The 26,519-nt window shown below is 35.3% G+C and overlaps 1 protein-coding gene across 1 annotated transcript in view; it reads left to right on the top strand.

Annotated features, from left to right (window-relative positions):
• Window positions 1-26,519, top strand: part of LOC111049302 (C-terminal-binding protein) — a 63,282-nt gene that overhangs the window by 18,817 nt on the left and 17,946 nt on the right. Inside the window, exons 2-5 of the mRNA XM_039440539.1 lie at window positions 11,692-12,062; window positions 14,354-14,389; window positions 22,655-22,725; window positions 25,608-25,830. Coding sequence (XP_039296473.1) covers window positions 11,852-12,062; window positions 14,354-14,389; window positions 22,655-22,725; window positions 25,608-25,830 — 541 coding nt within the window. The 5' untranslated portion in view covers window positions 11,692-11,851. The remainder of the gene's footprint in view (window positions 1-11,691; window positions 12,063-14,353; window positions 14,390-22,654; window positions 22,726-25,607; window positions 25,831-26,519) is intronic.

Raw genomic sequence — 26,519 nt, forward strand, 5'->3', positions numbered from 1 at the left:
GAGAACTGTGTGGATTAATAATTCTAGATAGCGCCGGTTCCCCTCCGGCTGGAAGTGTTGTCTGTGAAGGGGTTGTAATGGCGTCGGGTGAATTCGAGCGAGCAGAAGTGTGCGCTGTGCGCTCTTCTCCAGATTACTTCGCCCACCCTGTGCAAAGTTTGCTTGTGCTGTGTTATGACCCGGTTTCCACAGCTCCCCCTCACCCCCCACCCCACAGCACCAACTCACAACCCTCGTAACTTTTGGCTAACTTTCTTTATTCCTCTATCCTACCCTCTTAGCTTTTGCTTCTCTCTCCATTCCTCTTTGGTGCACGTACCTCGTAAAAGCGACTTGCTTTTGCCCGTTTACGAATGCGATTGTGCCCGGATTAGTATCCGAGATGACTTCCAAACTACTCATGCTGCCACTTCTCTCTCTGTTTCTCCTCAATTCACGCCAATCTCAATCATCGTACGGCACAACTCCTTATCGCCAGTATAATTGGCATTGGCTCTTTTGTATAACTAGCCCAATTATTCCCGAGTTTATACCGGGATTGATATAATAATAATTCTTCACAGAACAAGTTGCATGGAAATGTTATACTGTTGATTTATGTATTCAACACTCGTAATGGATTGAGGTTTCCCGTGTCTAGAATGCAGAAACCTCGTGCAGTACAACGAGTGCACTATTGCAGTACAGCTTTATTTTAATGCTGGCCTGGCTGATGAAGATGGGTTGAATTTGGTTGTAGGTCAGGATTTTTTTTCAGTGTTGTAGATAAAGTACTTCGAAAGGTTTGTTTTAAACTCTGGTTGAAGTTTCACGAGAAAAAAATAATAAAATAAACACTATCATCTCGTTGATTCCACCATAAAATATTTTTTGGAAACACGTTGTTGCTTATAAATTATTTTCATCCCCACATTATTTGTTGGAGCATCGACAAAGTAGTGATAAATGGTATTTGGGATGAAATAAAACTTAAGTACCCTCTCTTATGTTTTATTGATTCGTCTTTTTTATTGTGGTGAATTAATAAAATATATAAAAAAGGGTATTTAAAAAAAATCATTTCATTCTAACAATTTTAGTAACCCTACAAGGAAAAGTGAATCGGGATCTTTACGATTTGAATGAAAATTCATTGTAAAATAGTGAAATTCTAGTAGGTTATGAATTCAAATCATGATATTAAACATAGGAATTAATGAAATATTCATTTTTTTATTAATTTATATTGGAGAAATCAGAGTAGAATTAGTGTACATTGAACAATGTGGTTCCTTGTGTTAGCTCATTGTAGACGAATCATAGTCATATTGAGTGAACATAATAATACAAAACAAAACAGTAGGCATTGTTTAGTTGATTACTCAATGTAGGTGAGTCCTACACACTCAGATTACTATTATTAATCAAGTAATTGCATTTAGTTATTCATTCATGTGTAAGTTTCTATTGGCGATGCACTTGGGTCTTGCAAATGAAGTTGATCATTGAAGTGCGAGTAATTGGACTTGCACAGTGTGCACACATTGAGAGGGCTGGGGGTTGGGGTTGGGCTTTTTCGAATGGACGACTAGACTTATCGCCTGCCTACAGGCTCAGGCTGAGGCCTGCCCTCAGTGGGGCTGTCCAGTATCGATCGCCTTTGCCGGTCGGCTCTCCGGATGAGCCGGATGGCGTGTGACGTCATCGCTTTGTGTCCTTCCCTGCCCTTCACTCACACTAGTAGTTGTTATTGTCGTCCTATGTGTACTGTCGTAAACTTTGACACTTACTTGCAGTGCGCGTCGTCTGCATAATTTGTGACAGCCGAGTCACCGTCAAACAATATTTCAATATTTAAAATAGCGTCGACCCGACGTTTCTGTTCCATTGTCTGCTGGCTGTTCAATTGATATTGGATGTATCAGCTATTCGACTTTGCATGTCATTCCTTATTGATGGATTTCCCAGTTTGAAATGGTTTCACTTGGATTTTCTCGGCTTTCAATAAAGTTGTGTAACGCATTCTATCTGTACGTAGGTTTTAGAGTACGATATTGGTAACAAACAATCATATAATTCATTTTTCTGTTTCCTCCTTGAAACAAAGTTTATGGTACCATTGATCTCAATAAATCTCTTGTTATCTGTGCAGTCGTTTTTAATCCTAGCAGCATTTTAATACTTTATTAGCTTTATTAATAGTAAGTCTTTATTTATCCTGACACTAAAACTTTTGTAAATTAATACTGGTATTCCCAGCTGTTTTACTATTGTTTGACTCGTTCTTTACTTATTGTTGCAACACCTTCCACTCAATTAAATTGTTTTGTATTACTGTATAGTGTTCAGAATATTATTATTATTCCAACACAATCAATTCATCACCTAATCATTATTTTTATTTTACCTAATTATTATTCAGTTTTCGCTTTTAAATTGAACTTGTCTAGTAGACATGGATTTTTATCCCTCTCAGTGCCTCAGTGCATTACATTACTAAACATTATTATCGATTAAAACCAAGAAACATCATGTATTAGTATTAGCATCATGAAAGCGAGAATGACTAGAAAGATATCCCGCATTATGATGTTCAAGCAAAAACTAATGCGCTTGCTGTTCTCTTTTAGTATTTGCCTAGGCTGTATTATTATTTGTTTGGAGGAAGTTGTGCAGCTGCAGGCTATGCACGCTTACGACCTCGTCTCAGTCGAGAATAGAGCATTTTGCCGGCTTCCTATGTTCGCCCACTATTCTTGTGCTCCCGGTTTTCTCTCACGTCTGATCTAGTTTTCTCTCATGGTAAAAAGCTATCCAGTTTGAGATGGAATTTCGATTACATAATCCTTCCTTATGAGTGTTTCTTATTAATCCTGGCATCGTGATCTTTTCAAAAGTAGTAGGCGGAAATTCATCAGGCTATCTGTGGAATAAAAAATAGAATCTTTTTCCAACATATAATGTAATTTTATAAATCCATGTGAAGGAGTATCTGAAACAATTCTGATACTTTATGGTACTTAGAAATGTTCCTGTGAAACTCCAATACTCAGAACGTTTTAATTTTCCGCTATATTTTTGAAATTTATTGTAAAAGTTAATTGTAAGTTGATTAGTTAATTATGCTTAATCTAAACGCTAATAAACCTTAGAAATAGATCATCCGAATTGATTGATCGTATCAATTTTGTATTCTGGGGTTCGTGCTGGGTATTATGTATATGTAAACTCAAACAATTTTTACAACTCTTTGTCAAGTTGATTGAGTGTTCAGTCTTTTGCTTTGAAGCTTTCATCGAATTTTAATCTGATGCTATCGGTATTGCGAGTGATGGGAAACGAGATGCGACTAGCTGACTGGCAAAGTCTTTCATACCTCCTCTCCCTAAATAATAGAAGAGAAAACTCTTGAAACATTTCCAAAGTAGCGGGGGCGTCGCTTTCCATGCCCACCCCCCTCAACCTCTCAACTGTGCACAGCCAGCCAGCGACCAGAGACATTCAGCAAAGTTTTTAATCAAACTGTCTTGAAAATTATTATGGCCCTATAATTTTAAGCTGGAATCGTAGGGTAGGACTCCTCAAAGAGAAGACCGTTGAAGAAGTTTTCAACTTTAATCTTATCTCAACCCGCCGCCTGTTCTCTTGCTTTCTTGACAAACAGGACAATTTTCTAAAATATCATTCTGTTTCAGACTTTCAGACAATGAATAAAATCTCGTTAGGATTCGTCATAGTCGGTCCTGTAGTATCCCTATCACACACGTCGGTCCCAGTCGTCATTCAAAAACAGATTTAGGCTTATGCAGTCCTCTATTTGATGTATACTAAAGTGAACGGAAATTTATATAGGCTAATGGATTTCATTATGTACAGTATATGCAGTCAGTTTATTACACAATATCAGGATGTTCTATCTTGAAAATAGTTGACTTTGAGAGTTGTATCTACGCATATTGTATTGATTCATATGGCACGACAAATCAATCATACATTTATCAATAAAATTGAGGAAGCTGTATTACTTTTAAAATGGATTCCTTCAAGAAAGAGATTTTAATGATCAATGGAAATTGATGTATATTCAACTGCTAACTTTTATCCTTGTGAGTGCTTCTAAAGGTGATGATATCCTGTGAATTGCCTTACTATAGAGAAAGCAGTTGCACTCAGATCACATAACAGCCTTTCTTGTTGGATTTGTGAAGTAACAGTTACGCAAACGTTTATGAAGGAAACAACTAACTGTACACAGTGTGTATGGCCTATTTCTACTGGATACCGTATTTCTAAAGACAGGTTTCCGATTTTCACGTCTTATCATTGTGGTATAATGTTGAATATAATTTACCTCCAATCAAGTGTAGGATTTGCATCTGTTTCTAGGAATACGTTTTAGAGACTTATGATCAATGAATTATTAAGGTTCTGTGGATTTATGGAGAGTTTGGAAAGAATTATCGATTTTGAAACCAATCACCCAAATGAGAATGGAGGCCGTCAACCACTCACTATTAATTCATGGCATTGTTGGCTGCCTCGTAAATTGTATACGTGGAAGGGCATCAACCAATCAATTTCGCCCTTGCTATGCGTTTTTCTTGCCTGAATCATGGCTTCGATTGTTATGGCCCCCTTCTTTTTGGAATAAAACTCATTTCGGAGCTTGCAACCGACCTATTGACACCCTTCCCTTTGCTATCAAATTGAATATTCTGGCTTTCTTCAATTATGAAAATAAAAATGATTTCTTTTGTAAGATAACGTAATGTGCTGAATATTACATTCTGCTCAGCTGCTTTATGATAATCCCATTCGAGGATCAACCATTTTGTAATGCTTGTATGATTGATAATATTGCAATTTTGGAATTAAAAAAGGGTGAAGTTTCGTCGTTTTTCATCTACGATTTGTTAATAGTTTTTACTTTAAATTTATTTTTAAACCGTTTTTACCCTACTTCCACGTATTCTCCGTGTTCTATCAACAAAATTCTCATAGAAAGGTAGCTTTGATGATATCGATTTGTGCACAGAATTCGACAAAAACTGATGACGGCAAAGCTTTATTCACTTGATTCGGTGTGTCTGCTCTCTGCTGATATCTTGTTATGGTATTGATATTGCTGTCCCCTAATGGGTTTCGGATGAATTGGACGACTTTGCTTTGGCGATGGAGGCAAAGGCAAGTTAATTTTGGCGAATATCTATCATGGCGAAGAGCAAGCAATAAACTAGTCGACCAGGAGCTGTGTAGTTTTAATGGTTTTATTGGTTTCGCAGAGGCTGGTGGTAATTAGCGAGAATTAAGTTAAAGTGATGGGAGTTGAGCTTAGTAGTTGCAAAACTTAGTTGGCTGTGGCTCAGAGTTCAGGATACAGCAGGAGCAAAGTTACATCGAGCCGCCAACTCCAACCAAGTTGTCTGCACTAACATTCTCTTTCTTTCTCTCTCTCTCTCTCTCTCTCTCTCTCTCTCTCTCTCTCTCTCTCTCGTGTGATGTCCCTGCTGCGGTGTGAAGTCACGATTGTGCAAGGGAAAGCCTCGCAGAGAGATCAATGTGATGAATTACGGCTACAGGCTTTCAGCTGAATTTCTGTAAGTAACGCTTTTTCACTGCACTGGCATGGCAGGTACCCAGTTATCTGTGAAAGGCTCTACTCGTGCTTTCGCCGCTCATGCACTCCTATAGTGAGTACGTGTAATTATATGTGCTGAGAAGAGACATGCAACAACATGGTTGGCTTCAACCAGGAAAGTGGTGATTCTGTCATTCTCAATAGAAAGAGACTTTTCCGGGCAGTTTAGTGAGTTAAAAACACCGGGCAGTTTTCTTCTAAGGAACTTCCATTTATGTTGAAGGGAATACAATAATCAGGTATTCAATTTCAGGATTACTCTCTTGGAAATTATCCTGGTTTCTTCAACTTCTGGCTAAGTTTTCATATTGAATCAAATCCATTCAGATGAAACTCGTTTTCATGAATTTATCGACTTTCAGATTCTGGTTAGTATTAGTAAGGTCAGAACAAAGTGCTGAGATGATTTATGTAATTTATTTGCCCAACATTAATTTGTATTTTAAGTTTTTTTGTTGATCAATCATCATGAATATAGAATGTTTTATGCATGATATTAGAGTATATTAATAGCTTGATTGCGTTGTTAGTTCAGGACGGGGTTTTTCGTAATCGTAATACATCCAACAATGTGTAATATACCTAATAAACATTTATATGTTCGTGATGTAAGTTTAAAAAATTGTTCAGTTCAATAATTGTAAGTGTTCAAAGTTACAACCAGGGTTTAATCAAAGTAAGTTTTTAACATGGTCTATTTTACAACATTGAAGTGATGGATGTGCTTTGCGTAGAGCAACAAAACAGCCGGCTGTAAGGCTTTTCGAACGAGTATTGTTATTGACCGAAGCTGTTGTATTTCGATATATGAGTGGGGAACAAGCAGCAGCATTGGGGAAATATGTAGGATTGAGAGAGTGAATGAGGGAAACAACTGTCTCTGCGGGCAGGCGGGCGGGCGGACCAAATGCCAGCCAGGCAGAATCGCATTGCAATCGCTAGAGAACCCACCCAACCCGGCAAGTGTGTTTTGTACCGGTGACAGCGGAAGCTTCTCCTCTTCCCCTCTTCATGACAGGGATGTTAGCTATTTCTAACGTTTCTCCTTGTCGTGCCCTCCCTGTCCTCCCCCCCTCACACTACGGCGGCGGTAATCGATATCGCGCGACTTGCCTCCCTCCACCCCCCACTGTTGGTGCACGGGCGTGCGGGCGTGTGCCTCTCACCATTCTCATTAACTTGATGCTTACTACCCTCATTCGCCCATAACCCAGCACTCTTTCTCTCGCTCTACTTTTTATGTTAATTCTTTACGTCGACCGACCCTCCTCGCTTTCATTCATGAATAGGCCAGGCCATTAGATTTGGTGTACTGTACACTCTCCGTCCCACTATTGATGTCTACATGTCACGCATTTGTGCTGCTGCTGCAAACAACCACCGATCTGAACTTTCAAAAAGTAGACTGGCAGTCACACTCGCTCGTTCGAGTTGTGAAAAGTTGTCGTTTCAAAACAGTCTCCACACTCGACAAAGTTGGCCTCACTCGACAAAGTTGCCATTACTCTGGATGCTGTTCATTGTTTTCAACAGTCCTCATGTGCAGTCAAGTTGGAGTTATTGGTAGTGACGTAAAAGTTGGCCTATTTTTAAAAATTTAGTTCCAATGTTCCAATCAATAAATTCTCAGAGGGGCTGTTAAATAATTACTAGGCTGTTATTTTTATAAATCTGGAATGAAGATGGATTTAATGACAGTGAATGACAACTATAGTTTTGACAGTGAATGCGAACTATAGCCAATATTAGTTTTTATGATATTTCATGAAGATTTATTTTTCATGGGATACTTGAGAGTTTTTAAATTTGATAGGCTCATTACTTATGACTCCTATTAAATCTATCTTATATGTTTAATGTTCCATTAGATTTGATCCTAGAAATCAAGCTCAAGAAGTACCCTATTCTTATTTCGATTGTTTTGGTTGTGAATTGAATGGTTCGACTTGCTTTGGATGTGATTCCATTTTCTTGTATCGAAATGAATTGATGATTATGAAGTAAACTATTCTAATTTATCATATTATGAATTATTTATTTCAACACTAGGAATTTCAAAATGGAATCATTTCCGAAACTAGTCGTTACTGGAGAAACATGGAAAATTGTAATAGTTATTTCTTTTCTATATAGAATGATGATGGTCTTAATTGTATTAAGGTATCTTCCCATTGAAACTCTGCTCTCAAAATAGCTGCTTATCCATCACATATCAATGCAGAGGAGCAACATTATTAGCATGTCAATTGTTATTATTTCCATTCCAAACTTGTTCTTAGCAAAGTGTCAACAGAACATGGGTGCTTTTATTGCTCCTGTATACCATGTGATAGATCTACTGTACGGTATGTGTCAATTCCAAGTATAGGTAATTATCTATTTGCTCTCTTCTACTCGGTCGATTTGAATTGAATTTATGTATTTTCTATTCTGACGAAGTTGAGTTTGTCATCAACATTTCCACGACTTAGTTCTCTCCATCTCTTTTTTATATTCAATGTCATCCATATTTTTGAACGTATTGTGTTGGCTTTGTATTGAATATAGTTATGACATCTAGAAATAATTTATTGAACGAGTAGTAACACAGACTAGAAGGCGAAATTTTTAGCTATTGTTGAGATAAGAAAGTGTTGGGTCATTGAAGTTGGACAGCCAAGTAAAGTCAGCCGCCAACTTTTTGATGCCTCTTCCGCGGGACTGTGCCTCTGCCTGCCACTGCTGTACTGTAGTTAGTAAACAGAGTTTTATACAGTTTGTTTGTGAAGTGCGGAGCCGAGTTTATATTGAAGTTTCCTCCTAGGGGTTGTTTCCAGATAACGTCAGCCAGGCTACTACCCTTTGTCACACCCCTCTCCGCACCCTTACACAAAGACCCTCGCGGCTGCTCGACTCCATTAAAACTTAACATAGCATCCCCCCTACCCTACAACCATCTTTCCATCCTTCTCATCATACCAATCTTCTTATCTTCCTTCCTCCTTCAGCCTGTTGTCTCCATCTGTCCACAAATATAACACGCTTTCCTTTTGGTCATTGTTTTTCTAAATTGGCTTTTAATTGATATGATTTCAGCTCTTTTTCTCATGGTCGACTCAACATGTTGATTGTTATTTTGCTGCTTCTAACGTTCCTCTTATTATCAAGACTAGCAGCAATAACAGATTAACTTACTCTATAGCACTTGTTGAATTTTTCAAGTGGCTATAATACTTTACCCACCGTAATGATTTATGACTATACTCAATAGCTTGACACTTCTTAAGATTTGTGTAGAATTATTGTAACCAATTTTCTAGTGGATTATTCTTTGTAACTTTTGATGATTATTTACCTATGTTATGAATTTTAAAAGTAAATAAAACTTCTTTTAAATGTTAAAAGCCTTTGAAAAATGAAACTAGAAGGGTGCTGCTACTGTTCATTATAGAATAGGATTCTGTATAGTGGATTCAATTATAGCAATGGTAAGATTAAGGTTCATTACTATTATTCAGCTAAATTCTCTGACACCTTTATGTGGTCAACCCACAAGTAGTAGTCTATAGCTCTTTGATATTGTAATTCATGAATTTTACAGATTCCTCTATAACTTGATAAATAGATCTTGGGACATTCTATGTTGATTGATATTGAATATGCAAGACTTTAACGAGCATTATTCAGCTACAGCTCGCACTAGTTCACTACTTTGAAAATACATTAGTTTTCCGGTTTCAGTAGTTAGCTGCTACCGATTCACTTGACGATCAACTTGCTTCAATGACGACAATGATGTTTCGCCATCAAATGTGATTAGTTGATATTAAATGTATGCGCTTTCTAACACTCGTAAAATTAACCGTCGTGTAGTAGACCCATTCAAGGAGGAATTGAAACGCAAGCCATTTCAGAGGTTTCATGATTTGAGGGTGTTGTGAGGGTAGTGCTGGGGTGGGTAAAGGGAGGAATGCGCGCGCCATGGTGCAAAGTTGGTGGGCTTTGTCGGATGGGGGTTGTGATGTGCTGTGCTGTGCTAACTTGGCGAGGAGGTGCCTTTATCGGTTTCTATGACGACCGAAAAGTAAAGTTCGCTACATCTTCCTCTGCTCTGCTCTGGCAGATTCTCGGATACCGTACTTCGATCCTCTCCCCCCCCCACCCCACTCGACTCAATTTGCCAACCTACTTGATGCTTGTTCCCCGCTCAAGGCTGACCTTGTTCGTGCTTCCACCATAGTTTTGCCTCTGTCGCTGTCGCTTAATCTCGCCGATTCGTCTCCTTTCCTTTTTTATTTATATTGAGACTGCGCTCTGCTTTACTGCTCCCTTCCCTCCCACTCCTCCTCACAAAAGATTGCGCTGTCGTTTCAAGGGCTTTCCACATTATCATTGCCCTGAAATGCTTTGTCATCCGTCAACTACTTGCAATAGGGATGCAGTTTTTGTAATTGAGTGCTTACTGTAGTCGAGTTTCATCCAAGATCGGCATATTTTATTGCACGATCCACGATGTATCGTAATTTTTATACAGCTTTTGGAATGACTTCCTTTCCAGTAAAATGATTCAAAGCTCGTTGCTCCATATTTTCGATACTGTCGAGGTGTAGAAGTGATGATGAGTTGAAAAGATTTTTGGTAACTTCTAAAGGTGCGTACAGATATACGCGACGCGAACATGAGCAATTCACTTATAATCAGCTGATGCCAAGCTTTTTATATCTGTATCTTACCGTTTCTGTAAAAATACAGATATAGTCAGCTGATTAAAAGTGAGTTGCTCATGTTCGCGGCGCGTATATCTGTAGGCTACGCACCTTTATATGAATTGAATTGTATTCATCATGTCACAAATATTTCTTTTATGATCAATTCGATCATCAAACAGAGCTGGTGTAGATCAAGAAAATTATTGCCAATGTTCTTTTTGACATCGAAAATCCATATTATCATTGAAGGTACAAATTTGCATAGCATACTACTTTTTGCAAAATCATCAGGCAGTTTTTTTTGCTTGTTCTATACTTTTTGTTTCTATTTTTGACATCTGTGTTGTGAATATTTTGTTGAGTCGTCTGAAATGGTTTTAGACGAATTTGTTGATTCGGAAATGTTGAAATGGCAATCCATTTTCAGTAAATTTTATACCAATTATATTTTCTATAATCGAAGATGAAGACTACAGGTCGTAACATAATCATTATGAGATATTTCTTGATTGCTGTTCATCAACTGTTGAATAATATTGAAGAATCCCCATTCAATTTCTATCCATTATTTCAGTCGTAATCCTTTTTTAATTAACAAATATTAGTGTCATCGTGTACTGTAAACTTGACGATTATGCATAGAACATAGTTGTCTATGTAATCTATTTCCTACCTGTTGAACACATGAAAATTGATTTGAGTCTTATGGTGATGCTAGAATATCTTAGATCAGGAGCCTGTAATATACACGGTGTCCCACGAAGAGGTTTAAACGTTTAATGTTTCATATTATATGCCCATTATTGCACCGAACGTTTTCAAATTTCATACAGTTTACAAAGTAGGTTCTAAAAATAAATAGTTTGGTGCATGAATGGGCACGTAATATAAAATGAAACGTGTAAACCTCTTCGTGGGACACCGTGTATAGTTATGTTCAGCTCTTTCTTGTTCCTTTCTGTTTTTGTAATCTATTATCAAGTACAACGTTGAGTATAATCTATTTCCTTTAACCTGTTATTATTAAATTTCATGTGCTTTACATACGTTTCCTACATGTAAAACACATCACAGCAGACATTTGAGACGTTCAAACGTCTCAAATTCAATTCCAACTTCAACTCTCTCTTTCGTCAAGATGACATTAGTCAGATGAATTTAGAATAATTGGCTTTTTTCAACCTATTACAGTATTATTATTCCATGTGCTTTACAGGTTAGTTTCTCACCTGTGAAGCACATAGGAAACTTTCCTACTTATCAAACACTTGACATTTGATAGTAATAGGTTGTCTTCTATGAAGCTTGAATGTGTAATCCAACTTTTTAGATTTTACTGAATTTTTGTGACTTGATTTTTGAAAAATAGTTTTGTTTTTGTTGCAGGTGTTGTGTTGGGAAGAGGAGGAGGTGGGGCGTCGTAATGTGGTGCGTGGGCGGTGTGTGAGGAGGAGCAGGAAGGAGGAGGGGGGCCGAAGTGTTAGTGTGTGTGTGTGCTAGTGTGTGCGGTGTGGTGACTGTGGCAGTGTGCTAGTGTGTGCTGACAATGGACAAGCGGAAAATGATAACGAAGAGGCCGCGAATGGACAACCTGGGTGGGGGGCGGGGCCCGATCACGAATGGCCCCATGCAGACGAGGCCATTGGTGGCGCTGCTCGACGGTCGTGACTGCTCCATTGAGATGCCCATACTCAAGGATGTTGCCACTGTCGCCTTCTGCGACGCACAGTCCACATCCGAAATACACGAAAAGGTCAGTAACCTAGATACTAAGTGAAGAATACACAACATTTTTGGAACTGAATACATACACAAGGGAAATTCGACCAGAATCGTGTTCCAAATCCGCCACCTTCAACGGTATTAAATTTAGCCTGTACAACATACAGTGGCAATGATTTAGCAGCTTCATCGGTTTTAAGTTAATAACTTTTCAGCTTTGTCGCCTTGTCAAAGTATTGTAGCTTGTATCAGAATTGACAAATTCAAATGATTCTTTATTAATTCCTTCTTACAATAAGTATATCAACACAATGATAGGGAGAGAAAAAATAAGGTAATCATGTGCTATTTCTCTCCCAAATTTAGATATGGTTACACATAGTCCGAAATAGGTTAAGTCTAAAGAAAATTTCCGTTCTGTATGTATTCTGTGCTATTGGCGTTAGGTGAAAAAATATACCATTCTAAGTTTTCACCATGCTGTTGTTAGATGAGCATCAAGTTCTTCTCATGAAAATATTCTTTGAGAGTAAGGATAATTGTGATGTCTTTTTGTGGACGATTTGGCTATATTCATCATGACAGGGGTTTCACTGCAACATCTCTCAACTGGTTTCCCAGAAAGTGCAGATCCGGTGTATACTCTCACACTAGTAGGCCTAATCCATTTCCTAATAGATGTAGTGTCCAAAGCCCCGTCATTGTGTGTTGATCCTAACCATCAACCTTGCCACCACTACATTATCTATCCTTTGTTTAAAGGATGTTTCTAAGCTGCTCGATCACAGCATGGTGATGACTGATGACTAGATTTTCCCCAGCTAACGTCACCACTCCCACTCTGCTTATTCACTTGTGTGTGGACTCTTTAATGAACGTTTTAAATGATGTTGGCCATATTACCGTACCTTGCATATTTATTGTCAATCGTTTACTGTAATTTATCTCTTGGAATATTCCCCAAAATGTCAGTCCTCTTGATAGCAGATATATTTTGGAAAAGAATGTTCTCAATTCATACTATTACAACCTTGATCACACAAATAAACCTCAAGAGAACCTAAGGACTGTGGACTGAAGGATTTCCTAAGTGGAAATTATCAATTTGTGTTTATGTAAAAGTAAATATAACACGAACACAAATAGAAAAACGTTCCGAGTACGTTCAAAATTTGTTCATCACAATAAAAGGAGATCAATTATTGAGAAGAGATTCTGTTCTAGTGAAATTCATTAAGGCTATTCGGTACACTTTTTTTTTAAATTGGATAATATTTTCAATATAATTGTTAAGATCATTATAAGAGTGAGAAAAAGTGGCAACTGATATTTTCAAGTGGTCTAATAAGCGAGTTATGGGTCGTTGAAGTGCTAAATTCGTTTTCTTTCCAGATCATAAACGGTTTCGACTATATTAACAGAACTTCTCTTGAAAATTCAAAAAATGTATATTTTCAAACTAAAACATTTTATTCACCATATTGTTCATGAATAAAAAAGTAACATTTTTGTAAATTCGATAACTTGTTTATATTGGCATAAATCGCGAAAAAACGCTTATTAGAACAAAGCCAATGATATACTGAATGTATTAAAAAAACTCCAATGAAAACGGAGTTAGCACTTTCAACAACCCATAACTCGCTTATTAGACCACTTGAAAATTTCAGTTGCCACTTTTTCTCACTCTTATAATGATCTTGACAATTATATTGAAAAAGATTATCCAATTAAAAAAAAGTATACCGAACGGCCTTAATTTCTTAGTCTGTTTGTGTGTAGTAGTGTATTGCAGGTATATTGTGTACATACAGTGTATTTTAGTGGATGTCCATATTAATAAAATATCAGGTATTTCGAAAGAAATTGACACAGGCTCGTATTTAGGAAGGGATAAAAGGGCTTTATCTAGAAACGTGTATGCTTTTCTTGTGAGAATTGATTGATAACAGATGACAGGTCATTTGAAGGCTAATCCTTATACTGTAGTAGCTGAAAATGGATAAGTGTCTGTCCAATCAGGATTATGCAAAATAATGTGTAATCAATCGTACGGAAAGAGACTGCAGAAAATCGCACAGAATGCATAGACATTTTGCCAAAATCGTAATAATGTGGCACACTTATATTTCAATTCACATTTTCCATTTCCTTATTTTCCTTTTGTTCCCATTTATCCCGAACATGAAATCGTTTAGAAACAGAATTTGTTTGTGCCATTAAAAACGAATTGAAATTGGAAAGAGCACACAACGAATGTGAGCCGGACATAGGACCTAGGTCCGGAAGCGTCTGCAGCGAAATACGCGTTACGCGATTGTAAAAGTAAATGCAGCGCAAAACGAATTTGAAAATAATAGCGGTGAAGTTATGCAACAACGTTGTTTGGCAATGTAATGTAATGCGTAGCGCGGGGCGGGCGGACGAATTGACGACCTTGGAGCGCGGGAACGAGTGTACTGGCCTCACCCCTCTCTTTTTATCAACTTTACCTCTCCACTACTTCCTCACCATCCCATGTTTTCAAGCCACCTGTCTGCTCCTTCCACATTAGCATTGCTCCTCTCCAGCCCCCCCCCACACTCTTGTGTATGGCATGGCACATCTTTACCTTGATCGTTTGCTTTTTTCGTCTAGCATCAGCAGCAGCTATCACGTTAGCAATTTCACATCTGCTAATCACATCTAATTTCAATCAGTTTCATTCTATTTTTATCGTGCCACTCACATTGCCTTTACACTCTCAATTTAACTTACTTGGCTTTCGACCGTCTGTTTTCTTCTCGAATGTCGTTTGGTCCTTCCATCTCTTATCACTTCAAAACCATTCATGTTATACAAGCAGGTGCAACCCGTGCTATGCAATGGGTGAAAATTGCAAATTACAAAATTACATGGATGCTCTTCATTTTGGTTGAAAATTTTAAGCAAAATAATATTGTAAATTGGCCTATAACTGTAGTTCAGAATCTTTATGTGCAGTTTTAATGACTTCGGTAGTTCATACGTGATGATGCGTCAACCATACTTTCAACCTACGTCAACTATTTCTTTACCCGTACATTTTATATAATTCATAATAATTTCATTTCTTATAAGAACAATATATCATGTAATCAATTTACGGTGGAAGAACGAATTGTATATAAATTGAGTTTATAAATCTAAAATGCGTTAACCAGCAGTGTAGTGAATGAACCATAGAGTAAAGATTCCGTTTAAATATTATTAATTTGTTTCTGGGTGAAACCACATGTAATAATAAAATATATCATATTATAATATCATCTTTTTGTGGTAGATAGGAGTATTGGGTAATTTCCAGTTTGATTAATGGGAGAGCTTACATTTGTGGAAAACTGGTGAATTGTGCGGTATTGGAGTCACTGTGATTAAAAATATATAGTAGCATGTAATCATACCAGCAAATTTGCGTTAATACTATGATTTTGAAAATCTTACTACTTATCACAACCCTAGCTCTAGCATGGGTTTTGTGGCTTAGAGGATTTGGAGACCTAACTCCGCAATGAATAAAGACAGTTAATAATGAAAAGCTGTGAATGGCTTGATAATATACATGCCAACTATATAATTATAGCCTAGTCATAATTTTTTAAACATAAATTGAAATTGAAATTATGAGATAATTATACATGAAGAAATTGTTGAATGGTTTAACGAAATTGAGTAACAGTTATAATGTTTGTTGAACTGTTGGATTCCAATTATTATCTAGACTTTCAGACTCATTAATCATTTAAACTGAGATGTCTCAGGGCGAATTGCCAAATATTAAAATCTCTTATTTCAACAGACACTTCAGCCACTCATCTCATGCATATTACTATGTCCAGTCATTTTAGAATCTTAACTTGAAAAATAATCCGATTAGGTTTTAATAACCGGATATTCATCTTTACTTTCAATAAATTAACTCATCTTTGAAATTATTCTAGTTATTGAACATTTGATAAAAATCTATTTTTCTTCCACAAACTTGAAGAATAACTTTCTATTCCAACCAAAATGATAGATGATGATGACTGACACTTTTCCTTATTAGTTTTCAACATGTTTACTGCCTTAAATCTCAAAATGTTGATGACTGGAAGATTAAAGTTTAAATTATTTAGCAAAAGTATAGCTGTTGAAATTTGAGTTACTGATATCACTATTTGTATTTTCATAAGTCATAGAGTAAGGAAAGTTTTGATTATTTGAACGATCGACCTTGAATTTCGATATTTGATTTTTAGATGAGAATGATAATATGATGATCAGTTCAAATGAGACGGTCCTGTTTATTCATGAAGCACGAATCAACACTTTTTAGGCCTCCAGTGTTGTTAATTGTCACAATCGATGAGCAATGAGTGGCTGACCATTCCAGTAACTATCTTCCTTGTTTTTACGATTAACTCAATAATTATTACAAGTTGTGAATTCTTTTAATATATACGTTCAATTATTTTCATTATGATTGATTAGTACTCTAGTTTAATCACAATAAATTTCTCTTTTACGTCCCAATAAGTGGATTTATATCAATAATTAATAAATAGAATCAATATTTCTCATTTCAAGGAACAGTAATAATTATTATCAATGCATTTGAAATATTATATTGCAATGAGTTTGTGAACAAAATTTTTGTCAACTCCTCCAGACTCGTTCAACACAGACCAGCTTTCCAAACAAACTCCATTCATTTCTTCAAGATGAGCTAATAAATAACTTACAAATTCAGAATAACTTCGTTTTTTACAAATTTCATGTTTGGGTCGTAATTTCGACATTTTTATCTATAAAAATAATCTCTTGTTTTTATTACAATCAGCAGTTTATGGATGACATAGTTTTTGCTCTAGTTTCATTATTATAAAAACTGTTTTATAAATCTATTTAAGTATGAAAGACACCATCACTTATTGGTGTGAAGCCATAGTGTTGAATGTCTGTGTCATGAGTTGATATCTGTACCTAATTTTCTTTTTGTAAAATAGAAAATATCTGTAAAATAGCAGTTTTGAAATTAAGTTATAGTATTCTTTTTAATATCATACCATTCGTTCCACTCTATAATATCGAGAATCAATGTTATAATACCTGACTTTATTTGAAAAAAATATATAAATGCTCGCTAGATAGCCCGTAAAAGTTTGATGATAGAATATCATGATATATACGTGATATATGTATGTATGTATATATACATGTGATATATATCACATAGTCGATGAACATATTCCCCTATAAACGGATTCAAGAGTTTTGAAATGAAGCTACTTATTTTGTAAAGATAATTATAATTTGTGTGCAACAGTTGTAAGGGATTATGCTTCAATGCAATGGAATCAAAAGCTATAAATTAATTCTTGTAACATTGTTTTCTTTCAATATTTGAGTATTATCAATATTACTATATTATTTTTCATTGGTACAGTATATTCAACGTATATGAAAAATATGTATACAATATAAAAAGAATAATAAATATCGGTGTTGGGCTTACCAACTAGACTTATAGCATTGGAAACGTTCTATCTTTTCAATAAGAGAGACTCAATCAAACGGGAATTGTGGAAAATACCTCGGCTACTCGATTCTTGAACTGAATGCTCAATGAGAGGAATGCACTTTGAAAGCGTGCAACTTCTGATCCTCTGCTTCACTTGGATGCTTCTTCTTTCTTTTTTCGCAGTCTGTCTGTTGAAAATGAGAAAGCGGGCGCAGAGCAAGATAACAGGCGGCGGCAAGTTGGAACTTTGAAGGAAGTTGGTTGTGTGGTGGTGGTGGTGGGGGGGGGGGGTAGAGGGAACGGCACGATCCGACACCCTGAGTATGGCTGTGGGGGAGGAAGAGGGGCAGAGGTTGAGAGAGACGCTCAAACTTCTATCAAACCCAACAGAATACGAAGCATTCGTTAATGAGAAGTAAGAAGTTTCGGAATTTAATTACCGCTCACAAATGGAGCGGCAGTCGCTGGTGGGGGGGGGGGGGCGTGGGTGGGGGCGAGTAAAGTTTGGATTAGTTGGTGGTGGTGCACAACTTGGACTGCCTCCGCCAAATATCAAACTCAGTGAAAGACAAATTTTGTGGGGACACCAGTGCCGGTCAACTTTATTAGATGATGCCGCACAATATTCGTTGTTTACATACATCTCTCGGCAGGATGCTCGAAGCGTTCGTTTTCAGTTCAGTATCACAGCAAAGCCGTTCGTGTGATGCTACTTTGTCAATATCCTTTATTGCAATTATTATTCGTAATTTTGTTATTGTCGCGATCCAACTAATCGTTGGTAGTTGAGCAGACCCAACAACCAAATTAACCATACAGTTTCGTTGGAGTTGTTGCAAAATTGCCCATTTTTGTAGGTTCATCGATAATCTAATGGTAGTATCAACTCTAATATCGATTGTTGAATATCATCATAGAAAAAGGATAGCATAAGAGGATATGATAGTATGCATCCCATGGTATAGGGCGTTTGTGATCCAAATGTCACAGTTATTCAGATTATTGTCGTTTATGTTGACTATTGTTCATTATTACTGTCTGTCTGTTCATTATTGCACAGGTGAGAGTGTTTGAACGTCACAGTATGAGAGACTCATATCATTATATTATAGCTTCACGAAAAAAACTACATAAATGTGGATTATCAGCTTGACATAACAGTGAAAATTGGAATACCATGGGATATGTTCTTGAACAATCTTTATTCTATGGTATCATAGAGTAAATGTCATACTGTTTAATTTATGTGTCCATATTTATTTTTCTCTGATGATACCATGTCATACTGTTTAATTTATGTGTCTATATTTATTTGTCTCTGAAGATACCATGCTGTTAACAGATTGATGTATTGAAAAAAAAAACAATAGCGCGGTCCCTTTAGCTTCACCATCACTATGTCAAAAAGCTCTCACAGTTCAGATACATGCGACACTGACAAATCAGGTAATTGAAGTGGGTCAAAGGCGGAAATACATTAATAGGCTATTGGCCTTGTAACTTTGAGCCTACAAAGTTGTATTTTAATACCTGTTGAGCTGTTATAAATTGTGAGGACATCTAATTGGACAGAAATTTACCGTTTTTGTAGTAATTCGTACGAATCTATCTATATTTAAATAAATTACTACAGTATTCAAGTTCTCAACTGCATAACCCCAAATTCCATTTGATTTCATATTTTTATCAACAGTCGTCGATAACTTGTTAAAGGGTCAATTCCCAACATCCTTTAGGCTTATTATTCTCTTCGGTCATATAGAAATTCCAGAAAACTGCATAGATGAATATGTCCTCTATTTTCATTCCATTCACCAGTTTCAAAACTTTTGTACAAAAAAGAAAAATGTCAAACACCAGAATAGATGCATTGAATGAATGAAGTGACATTTGAATATTATGCGATTGCATGGCACTTGCACTGCACTAGCCTGCCCTGCCCTGCCCTGCCCTGCTCTGCTCTGGTGATGAGTTGCTTCCTCTCTCGCCACTTGGATTGTGATGCAACAACCTCTTTCCCATCCACGCATCACAAGGATCAGGAAGCTCTTATAATCACGAGTGTTTGAAGTATGCTGCGGGAAATGTCAAAGATTATAGGATTCGTGCCTCCACCTTTGGATCGTTTCAGAATTAAATGCAATCTATTAGTTGAATTTCTGTAAAATACTCCATTATAAATACATTAGGTACAACGATTATAATAGAAGATGGTTAAAACCTGTAATTAATATCAATCAATTTATTCAGTCTGACGATACAGTAGTACATAAGGCTACGTCACAAAATATTTCATAAAATTACAACACATAATGAAATCATAATTAGGTAACAATATTTATAATAACATCAAAAATAACAAATCCTTGAAATGAATAAAGACAACAATTTCAATCAATAACATTCAATAGTTCACCCATAATAAGGCTACGTTATAATTAACTATTTCATATAATAGTTTATATTACTAAATTATTTTACATACTCCTGTCCTGAATTCTTCTAAAGAGTAGAATGGATATTCAATGAGCCATTTTCTTGAGAGTGAGAATAAAACAGGTTGAGGATTTCCTATCCAATTCAATCACAAATCTGTACGTGAAAATTTATCCCTGATATTTTGATTGTTGCTTATAGGAATTTTGGAGTTGAAAAATTGGAAGGAAGTTGTTAAAAAAATGGAAAATAGTGAATTTTTTTTCGTTTGAATAATTATTATTATTCTTTTTCAAGAAGTATGGTATGAACCAATAAGATGGTATTTGTATCGAAAGAATGGGTAGAACAGTTTTTCGATATTTTCAATCTAACATAAATTTGCAAATATAACTTAGGTTCTTATTAAACAAATGTGTGCAGTTGAAGACATAGAAGACATGAAATTATCGTTTTGCTAAATTGTTTTGTTTTAAAAGATGAGTAAGTGTAGTGATAAGCGATAAAGTTGCTCAGAAATAATATTTGAGATTTTTCCAACATGTATTTATTGAAGCTGCAAATAGATGTATTTTCAATAATAAATAATCGAAATTAAGTTGCATCTATTTTCAGTAAAACCTGTTGGCTTGGTCGCTAGAAAAGGAGAACAAATTAATTAATTGGACGATAGTGAAATTACTTCATTACATGGTATTTAAATTTTATGCGCACGTGCGATCGGGAAAACTACTATTTACTATTGAATCAATTTATTGAACAAGTGCTGGTTTTTGTAACACACATAGAATATTGATCCTTTCAATAATCTTGATAACCTTGAGTAATTGGAAAACTTCTCAGAGTAATAGTGGAAATTGGAAATTGAGGTGAAAGAGCAAAACGAGGGAAAACCTGAGAAGAAAATCTGAAACGATTTGGTTGTCCTAACATTGAGCATACATTTTCAAATGTTCAAAAGGTTCCAAATGGAAAATCTTTCTGGTCTCGTCATCATACAGAAGCCATATTACTTAACAGCAGTCATATCTACAATTTTTATTCAAACGTATGGTTTTTAAATGCAACTTGAATTTTGAGATTCAGTGCAGCTATTTCAATTTTTCAATATCAATCCATACCGGTATTCTATTGTCTAGAATTCTAGAACTCTGTTGATGTGATCTGAATTTTTGTTCTACTTCAACTTGATGTATGGAAAGGGAAGTATCCTAGTCATCAATTTTTTTATCCAATTCGACCTCTCGTGGCAATATTTTAGTGAGCTTTGTTCAGTTTTTGCAGGCCAAGCAATATTGAGTACTATTTTTTCTCTCAAGCTTCAAGTATAGCGTCATTGGAGCTGTGGTTCAATGAAATAATCTTGATAATTGCTTACAAGTGTAATATTCGATGAGTATCAAGTAATGTTCCTTGAATGATCAAGTTGTGATTGAAGTGCAACTTTGCATTAACTTATAATTTAAATGCACAAATAACACTTATTTTGAAAACGTTGCCATTTTCTCGATTACTGTTGATCATATTCAATCAAGAGTATGATGAATGATGTTGATAGAAGCAATAATTTATTCAATTATTGCATAGTTTAACAGTACTCCATGGATTGAACATGTTATAGTCGTTGGTGAAAATACAATCCATAGGTCCTTTATGGAAAAAAGTTGTAATACTTATTTACTTTAATATAAATATACTGAAAATGATGTGAATTGTGAAAAAATTAATCGAAAGAATAATTTTTTGAGTTTTCATTTCCAAAAAAAATTAATTCTTTTTTTCTCTAGATTTTTTCCTTTACCAACCTCTTCATACAAAAAGAAAATATGAAATACTGTGAAGTATGATAATGTATTTGGGAGTTAGCGATGAAATATTGTACCATAGAGAAAACATACTTATTCCTATGCTTGCTTATTGTATGATTAAACTAACTAATTAAGTCCAAATTGGAATAAAGAGAAGCTTTGAAATGTTCCCATTGAGAGTTTAGCAGACTCAAATTGAAAATTAATCAAGTATGTAGATCATTCACAATGTAGCCTAGTTTTAATTCACCATCAAAACAGATATAAATGCTTTTCATTGTTGTAAGACTGCTCTTATTGAAATACAGTAATACAACCTCATATAAGTGCTATCACAATGATACATACTAATTTGAAATTATAATTTCAAATAACTTTAGCTCCCTCCGTTCAAAAAACAAAGTATTTAGTAATTTTTACTTTTATAACTTGATTACTTTTTCATTACCGTCATTCAAAATTTTGGTGTATCTATACTGTGGATCTTCTTTAGATAATTCTGGCTGCATACTGAGACTAGTTTCCACTAGACTCTAGACGCGGGAACACATAATTGGAAATGCCATATACATTGAGTTCCGGACATTTCCAATTCCGCGTTCCCGCGGCAAAATTTATATAGGTTAATTGAGTGGTATTTTAAATTTTCATAACGATGTTTTGTTACTTCATAAAATCAATTATAATAGCACGTTATCTGAAGGAAAAAATAGGGAATTATTAGTTAATGCATTCTTTCTTTGGATTTCTATTCTCAAGTGCCTGAAACGTTAAGCATGCAGGCTGGTTCAAAAAGTAAGATATTATTAGATAATAGAAAAACATTCATCATGCAGGCTGCTTAAAGCCTTAAGCACTTGAGAATTTAAATATGGCAAAACGCTACGAATTATTGTCCGTATTGGTAGTGGTGTGGATAATATTGATGTTAAGGTTAGTAGGTCATTATTTTTACATTTGTCTGGATTTCATCCAATGCTTGCAATAAAAATTCAATCACAAACACTATGGCATAATAATTGTTATAATCTATTAATAGTAAATATCAACAAAAATTTGAAACACTGAGCAAGGTTCAAATACTATTATTGATATTTTAAAACGTGTTACAAGAATTTAGTTTGGTGATTTTAGTAGTAGTGGAACGCAATGGCTTTTGGAACAAGATCGGCCTGAGAGGCCATCTTCATATTATTCTCATTTCATCTTTATTAATTATACTACAGAAATTTGTCAACTATGATCAATTAGATGAGATTATACCAGATTAACCATGAAAAACTAATTTCATAACACTTTTATAATAATCTTGAAATGAAAATCAATTAAGTTTGGCACCGCGTTCTCATACGAGTCAAATAGAATCAAGAAGAACGTTACTAATACTTGATTAATCATCTTTGTGTTGCATACCAGAAACTAACTGTGTTCGCATGACCCGATTCACCGAGTATTTATTGTTCATTCCATTATTAAAAATGACATACAATACCGTAATTAGTTTAATTTTGCTAAAAACATTCATAATAACTCGGCAAATTTATAAATATACTTTTCATGGTGAGTAAAAATATTCATAATAGAGGACTATCAACTTTGATAAGCTGCCAAAAATGTGAAGCTTGTGTGCCGCTGTTGACTGGAATGCAGTGAGTCATGGCAATTGGTTTGGCCACTCTCTTGATAAGGCATTCTCTTGTTAGGAGAAAATCGTTTTATCAAGAGATTTTCGCATTCATCACTTTTTTCATCATATAAACTTGCTTCTTATCTCAGAATTTTGCTTTTTTAAGTTGTCAAAAAAATGCTGTTGTAAAACACAATCCCCCGTCTCATTATTGAAATTGACTACAATGTTATCTTTGATTTTGAATAACCAACTGTCTATTGCTCTTATCACGCATCTCATTTATATATACTGTAATGCTATTATATTCCTCTGATGAATATTGATGTTCCGAATAGCTCTTTTTTGCGTATGAATTCATTCTGTCTCATGTAGTAGAATGGAATTAAAAATCATATAATATTTATTATTATTAATCTGAATGGAAGACCAATAATTTATATCAGAATCAAGTGGAGTTGTTCGTGATTTGAAACAAATGTGTGGAATAATACGCCAGGATAAAAGAAGTAGAAGTTAGTTGTGCTTTTGCCCCCGCTCCGCCCAACTTTTGCCCTTTGCAAAGTTGTTCCCTCTTGAAGCGCAGTTCCCCTACAAATAAAGTTTCATCGTGCGAACAGTTTATTCGGAAAAGTTTTAAGCTGCAAACTTTGCGTATTACTCGCAGCCCAACGGCGCAGTGTAGACGATAGTCCTTCATTTTCTTTAAGTTTCCAACTAATTCCAAACTTCTCTGCGACTGTTTAACTTATGTAACATGGGGAGATGTTTAAGTTGAGAACACTATTTAAGCGGAATCTAATAATAACTTTTATGGCTGTTGGTGAACTTGCTCTGAGTAATATACTTTCATTTAATTAAAATTTTGACAATTCGTCAAGAAGTTGTAGACACACTTCTTATTTTCAATTGTCTAATTCATGAGGATATGATAAAACTTAACCCATTTCAATTAAAGCGAGACCATTTGATGGGCTGCATTGTTCTATCTCGCCTCCAGCACATTTCCATAATTCCCTCATTCAGATTTCAGTGGCTTCATCATAATGACTAGTTTTTCTGGGGCAAACTTTGTTATTTTAAGTAGCCTAATCCAGATACAGATTATATTACTTCTTGAAATAGCTTTTTTCAGTAGTATTGTAGACCATTTAAATGTAATTTAAACATGCAATTGAATGCCATTTAAAATGTAATATTTATTTATTTGAATCTAATGAACCTTCACTATTCTATTACGCCCTTGTTTAATATAAGAACGTATTCTGCTCAGTTACTATTTCCTGAATCGTTACAATTCAGGCCTAAATAGTTTATTATTTTCTACAAAACCAGTACTGCGAGCAGTACTCAGCCTTGAAAATCTGTCATTATTAAAATGATGAACTTTATATTTTCATTTTTCTATAGCTAATGTACAAATTACAAGATTAAACCAATATCAGAATTTATAAAAATACTGTGCTTTACTACCGTATTAATTATATTTACATACAAAAAACTGTATTCATCTATTTTGTAGCAAATTTTAATTAGAAATAGTGTAGATTCTCAATAATATAATACTACTGAGATTCTGATTTAAACTCGGAAATATTGAATAAATTTCGAATAGGCTATGATTAAAAATGTTGAACTTCATAAATTTCAAATATGTGCTCACGTTTTTGCTTTGTGAATATTATGCAGTTGTCACTAAAATTTTAGATGTAAATTGAATAATTTATTCGTTCATTGACTATTACAAATTTTAGATGATATAATATACACATACTGTAATTATGCTCATGTCTAGAACTTCACATGAGTCATGTCCTTGGATTGTGATTTTAAAAGAAAAACCATTATACAATAATCTTTCCATTAACACTTGTATAATTTTATATTTCAAGTTACCATTTTATTGTGAGAGACATTGCTGTTCTTGAAGAACATTGTAATGTATGAAGAATCTGTCTTTCGAATTTTTCACTGATGATCCATTTTTACAAAATCCTATCGTTGTTTTAACTAATCCTGTACAATTTTGAGCTTTAGTCAGCGCGCTGCGAGTAAGTGCCGGGCTGGACCACTATCCAGGGACTTGTGTGTGGCACGCTGACTATAACAGTAAATAGTGTCACTATATTGTTGATTCAGTTGGTTTTCTATTTGCTTGGTATTTGTAATGAATTGTATGTTGTAACAGGCTGCTGGTGAATTGGGAATAGCTGTATGTAATGTGCCCGGGTATGGAGTGGAGGAGGTGGCGGACACGACGCTGTGCCTCATACTGAACCTGTACAGACGCACCTACTGGCTGGCGAACATGGTGAGGGAGGGCAAGAAGTTCACCGGACCCGAACAGGTGCGCGAGGCGGCCCAGGGCTGCGCCAGGATACGAGGAGACACGCTCGGTATTGTTGGACTAGGTGAGACTGCCATACACATAGGTCATTTAACATACAGTATAGTTCCAAATTTCAAGCCGATTAATATCGACTGCTGTCCATTATCACTGTTTTGGCTAGGTAAAAACGGCACAGTATAAGAGACTGCCAGTATCACATAGCTTCACGGGAAATAACTACTAGGAATATCGGCTTGCGTTAACAGTGAAATTTAGAACATAAAAGCACTATACAATGGTATATCTTCTTATGCTATGTTCACTCTGGTAAGGCACTATACCATATTATATGATTTATATGATAATTATATAATATTTTAAAGTATACTTTACAGTATTATATAATATTTGAAAGGCAAACTACAATTTCTAAAACAAACCATGAGAAGAGTGAAAACGAAATCACTGTCATCTCTCAAGATTTGTTAGTTTGTCATTCCAGAGTTTTTATAAAAGAATGGGAGTACATCTAGGTCATTTTTAAAATGTAAAGATTCACTTTTGGATATTTTGACAATAAAAATATTAATTGCATATAGAACTCTTACTTTTCATTTGTAGTTTTATAGTTTTACGAATTTATGTGTGCTAAAGTAATTATTTAATAATTTCCTGTATCCCTGCGTCACCCTGTGCTTCGGAATCAAAGCAATAAACCATGAAATGCATTCTATGCATGATTTTGTAATTTTCATTGAAAAAAATCAATGT

The sequence above is a fragment of the Nilaparvata lugens genome, chromosome 1 (assembly GCF_014356525.2).
Source record: "Nilaparvata lugens isolate BPH chromosome 1, ASM1435652v1, whole genome shotgun sequence".
Lineage (NCBI taxonomy): Eukaryota > Metazoa > Arthropoda > Insecta > Hemiptera > Delphacidae > Nilaparvata > Nilaparvata lugens.